General features: G+C 38.7%; 1 protein-coding gene across 1 annotated transcript; it reads left to right on the top strand.

Moving 5' to 3' along the window:
* The first annotated feature begins 164 nt into the window (after positions 1–164).
* TSTD3 (thiosulfate sulfurtransferase like domain containing 3) lies at positions 165–12,896 on the top strand. The gene is made up of 5 exons (XM_030317095.1): positions 165–168; positions 3,846–4,061; positions 11,854–12,027; positions 12,137–12,296; positions 12,582–12,896. The coding sequence occupies exons 1-5, from the start codon at positions 165–167 to the stop codon at positions 12,652–12,654; spliced, it is 627 nt and encodes a 208-aa protein (XP_030172955.1). The 3' UTR covers positions 12,655–12,896.
* The last annotated feature ends 1,951 nt before the right edge of the window (positions 12,897–14,847 follow it).

Raw genomic sequence — 14,847 nt, forward strand, 5'->3', positions numbered from 1 at the left:
TTACCTGTCGTTACTTACTACACAGAAATTTTCTTGACCTACACCTATACTTCTTCGAAGCTCGATTATCCGTTAAAGTGGTCTAGACGTTGCATCTGTTTAGTTAAAAGTAGTTGGTTTGAAAATATTTTGTCCTAATGATAACGCAAACATCAACACTAGTTATGGGTAAGCTCTACAAGCTTTGTAATCTCCCACAACTCTTCAGCCAGGAGACAGGTGTGGCCTTAGGGATAGAACCTTGGATTAAGTGTCAAAAGATACCAGAGATAAGCCGAAAATTTTTTGATTTTCCCTTAAAAACTCTCATTCATTTCTTACGAAATAGCATTATTTCTATGTAAAGAACTTGGCAAGGAAAGTTACTAGATGTTTTACATTGTATGTATGGAAACCTCTCATTCAACAAATATAACTATAAATCTGCCGGTTACTGTGCTAGGTATAGGGATACATAATCATGTTTTGGAATAGGGGAAAAAATATTCTTTAGGGAGTATTTGCTTTAGAGAAAAAAAAATATTCCTCAAGTAAGAATAGGTCGTATTGTGGTGTAATTGTGAAGTCAAAATTGTCTACACTCAAACATTTTTGTTTATTTTAACTTCATATTTAAAACAGAACATGGAGAGGGGCGCCTGGGTGGCTCAGTCGGTTAAGCCGTCGGACTTCGGCTCAGGTCACGATCTCGCGGTCGGCGAGTTCGAGCCCCGCGTCGGGCTCTGGGCTGATGGCTCAGAGCCTGGAGCCTGCTTCCGATTCTGTGTTTCCCTCTCTCTCTGCCCCTCCCCCGTTCATGCTGTGTCTCTCTTTGTCTCAAAAATAAATAAACGTTAAAAAAATTTTTTTTTAAAAAATAAAAAATAAAACAGAACATGGAGGAAAAAAAGATATGCAAACTTGAGCAAATCTAATTTCCATATCACACTGCACTGCAGTAAATGGGATTTTTAAAAATGTATCATATACTGGAATCCAATTTACAGTTTAAAAGGGGGGGGACTGACTTAGAACAAGAAATTTAGGAATTATGCAAACACTATGTAATTTTTCTCGGAAATGACAAAATTCCAAAGCTATCTTGATTTCTAACAGTCTATGTTCTATTTTACAACTTGAGTTTTTTCACTTGACAGTATGTCTTGGGCATAACCCCACATTAGCCTCATTCTTTTGACTACTTGCTAACAACTCCCGTGAATGGATGTGTCATTTTATCCCCAGATTCCTGTTAATGTACCTTTATCTTTGCCTACTTGTGCAAATATCTTCAGTAAACTGTTAGCAGTGGAAATGCTGAGTCAACAGATACTCATTTTAAGTTTTGATAGAAACTCTTTCCAAAAAAAGTTGCATGAAAAACAATACATTTCCTAATTCTTCATTTGATTTGTCAAATATGTGGAGGCTTGATGTGGACTTAGAAAGAAATGGGGGAAATCCCCTCCTTTCCAAATGCCTTTCACTTGCATTATGCCAAGAAATAAAATGAGTTGAGAATTAATGATTCATATCAACTCAGCAGAACCAACTATTTTTTTTCTCCCTTTCATCCCACTTTAAGCCTTCCTAACTCTGAAAGAAGAGCTTGGACACTTGTCCAAGGAATAATGATCAAGACTCTTTTGACAAGACTTTTTGCTATAAGAACTCTTAAATAAACTAAATTTGGCACTGTGCTGGTATTGGAGGAGCTATTCATCTTTTCAGAAAAAAAAAATTCTGCAGAAAAATATTTCTCAAATAATTAGTCATAAACATTGGAAAAAGAATTGTTGAGTAATATGTGCTCTTGCAAAAGCATAAATCAAATTGGATGTGATTTATTGAAACCAAGTACATTGTTTCATTGTTTCCATACCTGTGTTCACACTACCTTTGGTTTATGAAGTATTCAGGACAGCTTAGGAATGTCATGGGGAGTGGGTGAATCTATGATATATAATGACATCTTAGTTCAAAGTTAATCCACAATATAGATTATATAGAAACTATGTCTAAACTCCAAATGATTTGGAAAAACATAATTGTATGTGATGGCACTGGTGTAGAAATGTGAAGTGCTTTTATTAATTATTAAATTATTGAAACTGAGTAATTTTAAAGTGCTTAATGAAATTATTCTTAGATACTTTAGTAATACTATTTAGAAATTAATTTTTTAATTTTCCATTGTAAATTAATTTGCAGTTAAGTATAGCTTTCATTATGTTTGGGAACCAAATTGAGAATAAATTAAAAATGAGATGGGGCGCCTGGGTGGCGCAGTCGGTTAAGCGTCCGACTTCAGCCAGGTCACGATCTCGCGGTCCGTGAGTTCGAGCCCCGCGTCAGGTTCTGGGCTGATGGCTCGGAGCCTGGAGCCTGTTTCCGATTCTGTGTCTCCCTCTCTCTCTGCCCCTCCCCCATTCATGCTCTGTCTCTGTCTGTCCCAAAAATAAATAAACGTTGAAAAAAAAAATTAAAAAAAAATAAATTAAAAATGAGGTAATGAATCAAGTTGACAATAAATTTAAAAACACGGTCATAATAGGGGCCCCTGGGTGGCTCAGTAGGTTAAGCGTCTGACTTTGGCTCCGATCATCATCTCACAGTTCATGAGTTTGAGCCCCACATCCAGCTCTGTGCTGACAGCTCGGAGCCTGGAACCTGCTTCAGATTCTATGTCTCCCTCTCTCTCTGCCCCTCCCCTGCTCACCCTCTCTCTCTCAAAAATGAATAAATGTTAAAAAAAAATTTTAAACACAGTGATGATAAATTCTATGTGGGAAGATGCATAACACCCCCTGCCCCCAAAGGTGTTCTAGTTCCTAGAACCTGTGATCATGTTACCTCACAAGGCAAGAGGACTTCGCAAATGTGATTAAATTGAGGATCTTGAGATAGGGAAATTATCCTGGATCATCTGAGTAGCCCCAAAATCATCACAAACATCTTTTAAAAAAGGGTAAGAGGAAGAGTAGTGGACGTGACAACACAAGCAGAGTCAGAGTTAGAGATTTGAAGATGCTAACCAGCTGGCTTTGAAGATGGGGAAGGGGACCACTAGCCCAGGAATGCATGCAGCTTCTAGTGGATGAAAAAGGCAAGAAAAGAAATTCTCCCCAAGAGCCTTTGGAAGCAACACAGGTTTGTGGACACCTCAGTTTTAGCCAAATAAGAGTACTGACATACAGAACTGTACACAAATTTATATTGTTTGAAGCCAGTAAATTTGTGGTAATTCATTACAGTGGCAACTGAAAACACATATTACATATTAGTTGGACCTACCTCTGGCAAAGCTATCGTCAAATACAAATATCAAAGTTGTACAGGAAAGATGACAGCATGCGATTATCTTAATATTGACATCAGTTAAACCGGCTATTGGATTTAAGAGCAATTCCTAGGAAAGCATCCATGTAGTTTTCTTTAAATTAATCTGCAAGAATCCGGATATAAAGTAAGTTGGAAATTTTTACTTTAAATCTTTAAATTTTATCTTTGGTGTATTTTCTACTTTCCACTTTTAAACATTGTCTCTCCTTTAAAAAAATAATAATCAAGGGACGCCTGGGTGGCTCAGTTGGTTAAACCTCCGACTTGGGCTCAGGTCATGATCTCACGGCTTGGGTGAGCTCTGTGCTGACAGCTCAGAGCCTGGAACCTGCTTGGGATTCTGTGTCTCCCTCTCTCTCTCTCTCTCTGCCCCTCCTCTGCTCACAGTTGCTCTCTCTCTCTCAAAAATAAATAAACATTTTAAAAAGGTTTAAAAAATAAAAAAGTAAAAAATAATCATCAAAACAAACAAACAAACAAAAGCCCAGCTCTCAGTTTCTTGAGTTAGGGCCCGGTTCCCTCAGCGATCACTTCCCATGGCTCTCCTCGGCTCGGCCAGCGCCTGGCGGAGGGGGGCGCTCAAGAGCCCGGCGCGGTCGCCGGGAGGACCAGTGAGGGAGAAGCCGGAGGAGGAAGTGATCCGGAGCCCGGTGGGCGCGAGCGGGAGATGGTGCTGCCGGGGCCGCTGCTCGGGAGTGCACGCCGTGCGATCCTCGGGTCGGCGCAGTCTGTGCTCTGGGGTGAGCTCTGTGGTCCATGGGGAAAGGGACAGCGCCTAACCTCGGGCCCCGGGGGAGGAATGGCATTGGTGGAGGTGCTCGCTTCTTGAAGGAAGCACCCGCTGCTAGTTCTCGTTCCTTCAGATTCCGGGCTACTTGGGTCTGGGGCTGCTCTTGGGGGACGCAGGGAGGGAGGTCAGCGTTACTCCAGGAAGCTTGCGTGGGGGGGCATTTTGGAAGATACTGGCGTTTGAGCAATGAAGGTCAGTGCGCGGCTCAGAGGAGCGAGCGAGGCCCGCTTCTGCCCCAGACAAACTAACCACGAGCCCAGCTTTGCGAGTTACACTTGTTACCCACTAGAAGCCGCGCCCATTGCTTGAATTAGAACGCGTTAGAGCCATTAAGGTACCACCAGGACAGAACAAGCCGGAGAAACGAAGGTGGTTATGGAGGTGTTGGGTGTACTCCTCAAAGCCGACTTCCTGTCCTTCAGCACAAACTTTTATTTGTGGACACAGCTACGGAGACTGTGGCATAACCCTGTGTCCCCAGTTCTCCCTCCCAGTTATTCCACTTTAACTGTTGGTATGTCCTCAGTAGCTTAAAATGTGCTTTTCTATGCAAATGCTTTATTCATTGAGCACCTACTAAGGCAGGCCTCCTGCGGGGGATATCGCCACTTCAGTTCACTTCATTTTGTGGAGAGACAGACACAAGTAAACACCATATACAACCCGGTGAGACTGCAACGGCAAAAGCAATGATTCTACCCGAGTTGGAGAAGGTGTTACAGAAAAGGTGCCTTTTCGTCTAAAATTGTAGTAATACATAATTATATTCTCATTGTTTTCAAACAGACACAGCACCATGTAAGTTCTTCTTTGTGCACCCTCCCATATTCCATTCTCCTCTGCAAGTGAGGCTTGGTACACATCCTTCTAAACACTTTCCTGTAAGCCTACATAAATGTACACCTAAAAATACTACATATGTAATACGCAGGTGTTGCTCTTTTTTAATTTATGTCCCAGAACTCCTCTTCCTGCAATCTCACTCCCCAGGAATAGTTTAGTATTTTCTTCCAGATGCTTTTCTGGACATTTATAAAACACAAGTATGTTATATGTATACAGATGTCAAAGGGGGAAGCTTTGTCATTTAACAGTATGGACATCTAAGTCACCGTTTCCTTGTAAGTGCTGCATGATAGGCTTCATAATTTAACCATTTCCTGAATGAACATTTAGGTTTCTTCCGATTTCAGGATGTGTTTCTAATCTTCCTTCCTTTTTTTTTTTTTTTTTTGTTGTTGTTGTTTAATGTTTGTTTATTTTGAGAGAGAGGAAGAGAGAGGCTCTGCGCTGATGGGGCTCTGTCCCACGAATTCTGAGATCATGACCTGAGCCAAAATCAAAAGTGGGATGCTTAACCAACTGAGCCACCCAGGTGTCCCGTGTTTCTAATCTTTCAACCAAGACTTTCCCAAGAGAATGCTGTCAATCCTTGTCTTCTTAATGATTTGAGGCTGCTAATATGAGTGCTTGTCACTTAATCAGTGACCCCCATTACACTGAAAATGACTTTTGTCTCCTACATTTCCATGAGATCAAAAACTTGCTGGCTACCTTTATTCTCTGAAGCCATCCCCTCCAGTATTATTCTGCTGGTTTTATTGTTCTTTTCTTCCTTTTTGCTTCTGTGTAGACTCAGGTTTGAAGCAGGATCCCAAATGGGACCTACTAAGTCATGTGTACTGCCACTGAGTACTGGGCTAACACACCTTTGTGGTGGCACAAAGTGAGTGAACTTTCACCTACGCAGTCTTGCCCTATCTATTCCCAGGGTGCTGACCTCTGGAAGATTCTAAGTAGCTTTCCTGGTAATAGCCAGGTTGCATAAACGCCTTTACTTGGTATCCTAGTCCTTGGGCTACAAAGAACAACAGAAAACACGGAGGTGCCCTAGTTAATACGAATCAGCTGCCAGCAGCAGATGTCTTAAATAAGGAGGGAGTTTGAGGAAGGTGACAGCTGAGAGGACTTGGCTTGCTGGCCTATTTAAGGGGGAAGTACTGTGATAGAGGAGTAAAATGTTGAAAAGACAAGTAACTTTAAGAAGCTGAAAGTCAGTACCTAGGGTGTTCCCCTTTCCTGTTAAAATCACTTCATGAAATAAAATGCATTGCCTTACCAGAAATTTCCATTGTACCATTTTACTCACTAGGATGGTTGTTCACTTGCTTTCAGCATTTTGCTGTGAGTGGTTCAAAAAACTGAAAATATTTATTAAAGTGATTACATTAGAAGTTATAAAATGTTCACACTAAATCCAAATACCTATTTGAAAAGGAAGCACACCAGATGTTCTTCCTAATGTTTTCTCTCTAAAGTAACAATCATCATTTCTTTCTTGGTTGCATGTTGTCTCTATTGTCCATTGCACAGTCCCTAGAAAAAATTGTCAATATTCAACAGATATTGACATTGGTTTTCTAAGGTGTCAAGATCCAGAAGAGTATAGGTGAACTAGGGAATTTATTTTATGGCTGTGGCAAGAATGAATTGCTATTATTATGATTGTTATCATTATTAAGCAAAAGCTCTTATGTTTCCTTCTTTTTTTAAAGTTTATTTATTTATTAGACAGAACAAATGGGGGAGGAGCAGAGAGAGGGAGAGACAGAGTCCCAAGCAGGCTCTTTGCTTGAACCCATGAACCATGATGGGAGATCATGGCCTGAGCCAAGATTGAGTCAGATGCTTAACCAACTGAGCTACCTAGGTTCCCCTTTTATGTTTCAAATAGTTATATTTTTCACATCAAAACTTTATTTGGAATTATAAAAAGACTGCCAAACTTAATTAGAAAGTAAGGGGTAATCGTAGACTTTTTTTTTTTTTTTTTTTTTTGGCAGGGGTGGGGGATACAGAGAGAGAGAGAGAGAAGTAGGGAGAGAATCCCAAGTACTGTCCACACAGAGCCTGATTTAGGGCTCAATCCCACAAACTATGATATCATGACCTGAGCTGAAATGAAGAGCCAGACACTTAACTGACTAAGCAGCCAGGCGCCCCAGTGGTAGACTGTTTCTTTTCTTTCTTTGTTTTTGTTTTTTTAAATGTTTGTTTAGTTTTAAGAGAGAGACAGCACAAGCAGGGAAGAGGCAGAGAGAGAGGGAGACACAGAATCCAAAGCAGACTCCAGGCTCTGAGCTGTCAGCACAGAGCCCGATGCAGGGCTCAAACCCACATACTGAAAGACCACGATCTGAGCCAAAGTCAGATACTTAACCAACTGAGCCACCTAGGTGCCCCAGTGGTAGACTCTTTCTAAGTGAAATTTATTATTTTAAAGTATAACATATAGTACACAACCATGCTACACTATAACATAGAAAAGAAGGTAAATTTATGAAAAAAATTATGAATTTATAAATTTAGAACCCAAATCATGGATATGATTTCTTTTTTTTTAATGTTTATTAAAGTTTATTTATTTTGAGAGAGACAGAGAGCAGAGCAGGGGGGCGGGCAGAGAAAGAGGTAGAGAGAAGAGAGAGTCCCCAAGCGGGCTCCACTCTGTTAGTGCAGAGCCCGATGTGGGGCTGAACTCACGAAACTGTGAGATCATGACCTGAGCTGACCACTTAACCGAATGAGCCACCCAGATGCCCCTATGTATATTTTTTCTATGTATAATTTCTTTATTTTATTAAAAAAAATTTTTTTTAATGTTTATTTTTGAGAGAGTGTGAGTGGGAGAGAGGCAGAGAGAGAGGGAGATACAGAATCTGAAGCAGGCTCCAGGCTCTGAGCTGTCAGCACAGACAGCCCGACACGGGGCTCAAACTCGCAAACTGAGAGATCATGACCTGAGCCGAAGTTGAACACTTAACCAGTTGAGCCACCCAGGCACTCCTATATATAATTTCTTTAACCATATAATTAAATCACATTAAGCTAATTGAAATTAAATAATTTAATGAATAATTCTAGAATTTAGAGATGTAAAGAAATAACTAAATTTCTTAAGCTTTTTATTTGAAAAAAAAAAAAAAAAAAGCTCATTCCTATAGGTTTCTCCTTACTAAAAAGACCTGACAATTGTATTATAAAAACTAACTTCTAAACATGTATACAGTATGAATTAGACCATTCTGAATTTTACTAGATCCTCAATTGGTATAGTGTAATATGATGTGATTTTAAATATTTTTAGGGCATCATATTTCAAACTGAAATTTGGGTTGGCAGGTTGATTTTTTTTTTTTTTTTTTTTTGAGCTGTAAGCGTTTGAAAAACAGCAGATGCAGAGAGAGGCTTTCTCTGAACTCCCCTTACCTGTCTTTAGACAGATGCTTCAAAAGGAACTCAATTGTCGTAAGTCCTCTCCCCAGGAGTTTCATCAACCAGGGAAGATTGACTCATCACAGGAAAGGAGACTAGAACTCAACAGCACACCCAGGCAAGCATTATCACAAACTGTCTTACCTCCAATCTATTCTTCTAAGGGTCCATTCATCTTCCCTAAAAATCATTTACTTCCCCCTAAGAGGCCTACATTCCCTCTCCCTTTTCCCTATTAAGATGAGAATTCTTATTTTTTAATTTAAAAAATAATTTTTTAAATGTTTACCTTTTTTACCTGCACCCATTTCTCTCTCCACAGCACCCCCCCCCCCCACCATTCCCTGCCTCAGGCGACCACCAATCTGTTCTCTATCTATGAGCTTGGGTTTTGAGGGTTTTTTGTTTCCACGTATGAGATCACATGGTATTTGTTTATCTTTCACTGTCTGACTTAGTGTGTATCCTCAAGGTCCGTCCATGTTGTCTCAAATGGCAAGAGTTCATTCTTTTCTATGGCTGAATAATATTCCTGTGTGTGTGTGTGTGTGTGTGTGTGTGTGTGTGCGCGCGCGTGCGCCACAGTTTCTTTATTCATTTATCCATCAGTGGACACTTAGGTTGTTTCTATAGTTTGGCTGTTGGAAATAATGCTGTAGTGAACATGGGGTGCAGATATCTTTACAAGGTAGCATCTTCATTTTCTTCAGATAAATACCCAGAAGTGGAATTGCTGGATCATATAGTAGCTCTATTTTTTATTTTTCTGAGGAAAGTCCATACTCTTTTCCAATTGACATTCCCACCAACAGTGCACAAGGGTTCCCTTTTCTCCACATCCTCTCCAACACTTATTTCTTGTCTTTTTGATAATAGCCATTCTAACAGGAGTGAGGTGATATCTCATTATGGTTTCAATTTGCATTTCCCTAATGATTAATGATGTTGAGCATCTTTTCATGTGTCTGTTAGCCATCTGTATGCCTTCTCTGGAAGAATGTTCAGATCTTCTATTGTGTTTTTGTGTATCATACATCGAACTATAGTATAAATCATATGTATATAATGTGTTTCTATTAGTACTTCTAAGATATTACTTTTTAGGTTGAAATTTAAATTTACATATAAGAAATAAGGGAATAGCCTGCTTAAAATTTCTTCCTGATGTCTAGCTAGTTGCTGTACATATTTATTGAATAAAATTTCCCCGTTAATCTGAAATATCACTGTTACCAAATACTGAATTCTTACAGATGGTATACTGTATGTCTCCTTCAAGACTTAGACCTTTAAACCTTTTCCTATGCCAGTTTATACTATTTAAACCAATTTTGGGGCACCTGGGTAGCTCAGTCGGTTAAGCATCTGACTTCGGCTCAGGTCATGATCTCATGGTTCGTTGGGCTCTGTGCTGACAGCTCAGAGCCTGGAGCCTGCTTTGAATTTTGTGTCTCCTCCTCTCTCTGCCCCTCCCCTGCTCACAATCATTCTCTCTCTCTCTCTCTCAAAAATAAATAATAAAATATGTAATTTATATATATTATAGATATATTTAAACCAGTTTCACTTTATAATATATTCAATGTTTAAAACAACATTTGAAGCATTATTATTTACCTTTCTTATAAGTGGTCATTTTGTTGTGTAAAATGATTATTAAAATTTTGTTTTTATTTATTGAAAAAATCTTTTGGGTTTTCTTTCATGTTTAAAAAAAAACAGTTTGGAACTATAGAAAAGTTGCAAAAGTAAAACGGAGTTCCCTTCATTCTTCTTCAACTTCCCCTAATGTAAGCATCTTACATGATACGATTATTGAAATCAGGAAAGGAATACTGACATAATACTATTAACTAATCCACAGACCTTATTTCACCAGTTTTGGGGCACCTGGATGGCTCAGTCCAACTCTTGATTTTGGCTCAGGTAAAAAACTAACAGTTTGTGGGTTTGAGCCCCACATTGGGCTCCATGCTGATAGTGCAGAGCCTACTTGGATTCTCCCTCTCGCTCTCCCTCTGCCCCTCTCAACTCACATTCTCTTTCACTCTCTCAAAATAAATACACTTTAAATTTCACCAGTTTCCCCACTGATGCCTTTTGTAGTCCAGATCCAATCCAGGATTCTACATTGTATTACATTGTCATGACTCCTTAGTTGGCTTCAGTTGGCTGACAGTTCCCCCACTCTTTGTTTTCATAACTTTGATACTTTTTAAGAGTACTAGTTACTTTGTAGATTGAATTTGTCTGAGATGGTCTTCTGATTTGATTCAGGGTGTGCATTTTTGGCAATAATACTAAGGAAGTGATGTGCTCTTCTTCAAGCAACCTTAGAGACTGCATGCTGTCGATATTTATCACTGATGATCTTTGAATAATTGGTTAAAGTGGCATCTTTCAGGTGTCTCCTTTTGTAATTAGTATCTCCTGGAGGAGATACTATCCTGTTTCTCATACTTTCACCCCCTAACTCTAGCATCTATCAATGGCTCTTGCTGAAATAATTACTGGGGTGTTAACCTAATGGTGACTTTCTCTGTCATTCATTCTACATTTATCAATTGAAATAATCCCTTCTCCCCAATTATTTATTCAATTATATACTTATATCACTATGGACCCATAGATTTATTTTATGAGTTATTACTCAGTACCATATTATGTTACCAATTATTTTTTGTTTTTATTTAAGTAATCTTTATACCCAACATGGGGCTTGAACAAGAGTCACGTGCTTTTCTGAGACAGCCAGACACCCTATCAATTATTTAACAGCAACAGTGCCTTTAAGTACTTACAAGTGCGATTTCAAATGTAACGTCACCACATCTAACATATGGCTTGTTATTTTCACTTGTAAGGGGAAGTTAAATTTTTCTTCACATTGTATTTTTGGATTATGGTTGACTTACAAACTATTTGCACAATTCTGTTACCAAATGCTGAATGTGTATTTACAAGCTCTACCTAATTAAGGGCTTGGAGAGAGTAGAATATGGAGCTGGCACAAGGCCAGCCATTTAGCATGGAGGGCAAGAGGGTATGGCTACATCCTGTGGCTCCATCAGGCTGTATGCAAAATACACTGAATGCAAAGTTCAGCGAAGGAGAAACATCAACCATCGTTAGCTGACTGGAACCAGGGGGAAAATTTCCTTTGAACTGCTTTCCAGGTATTTTTTTTTAATTTTTTTAACGTTTATTTACTTTTGAGACAGAGAGAGACAGAGCATGAACAGGGGAGGGTCAGAGAGAGAGGGAGACACAGAATCTGAAACAGGCTCCAGGCTCTGAGCTGTCAGCACAGAGCCCGACGCGGGGCTCGAACTCACGGACCGTGAGATCATGACCTGAGCCGAAGACAGATGCTTAACCGACTGAGCCACCCAGGCGCCCTGAACTGCTTTCCAGGTATTAATAGCAACGTTACTTTGAAGGTGCCTAAATTATTTTATTCTTTCCAGGTTTGAAGTCAATAAAAGGAAGCTGCCACAATTTTTGTACTGCTGTTTTCAAAGATGTCACTTACAAGGAACTTAAAAGTCTCTTGAATTCCAGACAAATTACGTTAATTGATGTTAGAGAGAGATGGGAAATTGTTGAGTATGGGAAAATTCCCGGGTCTGTCAATATACCATGTAAGTGACCTGTTGATACCATGTAAGTTGATTCATTACAAAAGTATATATAGATTCGGTAATTTACTGTATCTAAAATTTAACTGAAATTCTTAACATTTTTTTCCAGTGGATGAGGTAGGTGAAGCTCTACAGATGAACCCAAAAGACTTCAAAGAGAAGTACAATGAAGTAAAACCATCCAAATCTGACAGCCTAGTGTTTTCTTGTTTAGCCGGAGTGAGAAGCAAGAAGGCTGTGGACACAGCAGTATCTCTGGGCTTTAACAGGTACATAGATGGAGTATAAAAATGTATTCAAGAATGTGTATTGCGATGTTTCATATGTATGACGTTTTTACTGGTCTACTGAAAAAATTTTTATAATCACTGTGTTAGTAGTAGCAGGATAGTGACTAAGAGCCTCTGTATTTTCATCCTACTCAGAAGTCTTTTAAATAGTTTTAAAAGTCTAGAGTAGTCCTTGTATCTCTAAATCTCTAAAGTTCCTATCGACTTTGTGTTTATAAAGCAGGAGAAAATGTTTACAGCATTAACTTTGCTATGTGTTTTCAGTGTTCAACATTATGCTGGAGGATGGAAGGAATGGGTGACTTATGAATTTTCAGAAAAGAAAAAAGGAAATTGAATTCTGGAATACAAGCTGGCTCTTTCCTTTTGTACATGCAGCACAGGATAGTAGAATGAACAAAATAATAATCTAGTCCTGGCATCACTGGTTAATGGGAAGGGGATTTTGTGTAAGTCAATTCTGTGTTGAATCTTTTTCTTAACTGTAAACTGTAAATTGAGAATGCCTTGCCTATTTCCTTGAGGATTGAAATAATGTATGTAACTTGCCATAGAAATACAAGGGTTGGATTCTAAAAATAAATAAATAAATAAATAAAATAATGTTTATTTATGAGAGAGGGAGAGAGACAGAGCATGAGCAGGGGGCGGGGTTGCAGAGAGAGAGGGAGATATAGAATCTGAAGCAGGCTCCAGGCTCTGAGCTGTCAGCACAGAGCCTGACGTGGGGCTCAAACCCACGAGCTGTGAGATCATGACCTGAGCTGAAGTCAGACGCTTAACTGACTGAGCCACCCAGGCGCCCCTGGTATCCTAGAAATTAATTTGTAAATAGTTTAGTGAACTAGTTTAGTTTACTATAGTACAATAGTACTCTCAAAGCCCAAGTTACTTGTAGTACCTAATCATAATGTAGGACCATTTGTGTTAGCATGGCTTCTATTCATTAAAGAGTCTATGAGCTAGACAAGTTGTTTTTTTTTTTTATGATTATAACATATTTTAGTTTGTAAATTTTCCCATTTTAGAAAATTCATAAAATTGTCTTAATATGATATACAAAATTTCTGATAGATAAACCTTTCACTCATGATGAATAGTTACTGAATATTGAATAATATAAAGCAGCTAGTAAGCATTTCTTGAACACCTTTTCTTGGTTGAGACCCTATGCTAAATATTCCAAATGCTAAAAAGATAATAAAATAGATGTGATTCTTCTCTGAAGATGTTTGATTTCTAGCAGAGGTCTATAAAAGTAAAAACAAACAAACAAACAGACTTTGTCTTAAAACACCAAGAATCTGAGCTCTAGAAAAGTAGGTGAAATATGAATAATGAAAATACATTAACACCCCCCAAAGACTTATGGCAATGTTGTAACCAGTATGGTAGCAATATAACTTGCAACTTAAATTAATTAATATGACCTATAAAAATAGAAATCATAGCGATTGCTTCTGTAGAGGGAAGATTAACTGGAAAAAGCAAGGAGGGAAATTTCTAGGGTGATGGAAACGATTTATATCTTGATTGAAGTGTTGGTACATAGAGTAATACATTTATCAAAACTCATTGAACACTTGAAAACATACATTTTCTGTAATTATATCTCAATTAAAAATAATGAAAATATGAAAAAAAATTAAATGTAAATAACTGTTACTAGCATGAATATATGCCTTTGGAATGTCAACTCCTATGTTTGTTAGTGCACTAGTGGTAAAACAACTTTGTGCTTTCTTCCATCTGTGCCTCTTCAGACCCAAATATGTTCAGTCTCATTTATGTAGTCATTGAGGTCATGTAAGGCCTAGGAAGCAACTATAAGGACTTGGTTTGATATTATTAAGCCATTGGAAAATCTGGGGTAGGAATGATGTGACCACCTCGAACTTCTATTTCTGATAATGTCAATCTATTTCTAGCAGTAACTAGAAGAGGTGGAAAATAAACACACACACAGGCACGTTCCAATATTGGTTCATCCTCTATAGCTTTCCTTTTCCCTGGAGTATAGCTCTTCAAAGCCTCACTGCTTTAGTAGTTCCTTCATGCCTTTAAACAAATCTTATTTATTGATCTATATAAACAAATATTACTAGGACAAACATATGAAGGTGGGAAGATTTGAAGAGAGAGAGAATCTCTCGGAGAGAAGGGAAACTGCGGTTGAACTACTGGGCCCATCCAGGAATAAGAACCTGGGTAAAGACCCTGGGTAAATACACCAGATGTTTAGTTGGAACCCCTGGGAAACTATACCTTAGGAGTAAAGGTGAACCAGAAATTGTCCAACCCTCATAAAAATGTAAGACCAGCTTCGAATCCACTAAATCACTGAATGAATTAAGGTGATCTTAGGAGCCTACCAGAAGTAAATCCCCTCTTAGAGAAAGACATCATTAGCTAGCTAGAGCAAAGGGTTGGCAGTAATGAATTTTTTAGGTTTGTGGGCCATAAGGTCTTTGTTGCAACTATTCAACTCTGCTACTGTAGCACAAAGCAACCACAGACAACACATAAAGGA

Source organism: Lynx canadensis, chromosome B2 (assembly GCF_007474595.2).
Source record: "Lynx canadensis isolate LIC74 chromosome B2, mLynCan4.pri.v2, whole genome shotgun sequence".
NCBI classification, from domain to species: Eukaryota; Metazoa; Chordata; class Mammalia; order Carnivora; family Felidae; genus Lynx; species Lynx canadensis.

Excerpts from the sequence above, each read along its gene's own strand:
- TSTD3 (XM_030317095.1), top strand. Across the intron at positions 12,028-12,136 it reads CGGGTCTGTCAATATACCAT|TGGATGAGGTAGGTGAAGCT; the intron begins GTAAGTGACCTG and ends ATTTTTTTCCAG. Across the intron at positions 12,297-12,581 it reads GTATCTCTGGGCTTTAACAG|TGTTCAACATTATGCTGGAG; the intron begins GTACATAGATGG and ends ATGTGTTTTCAG.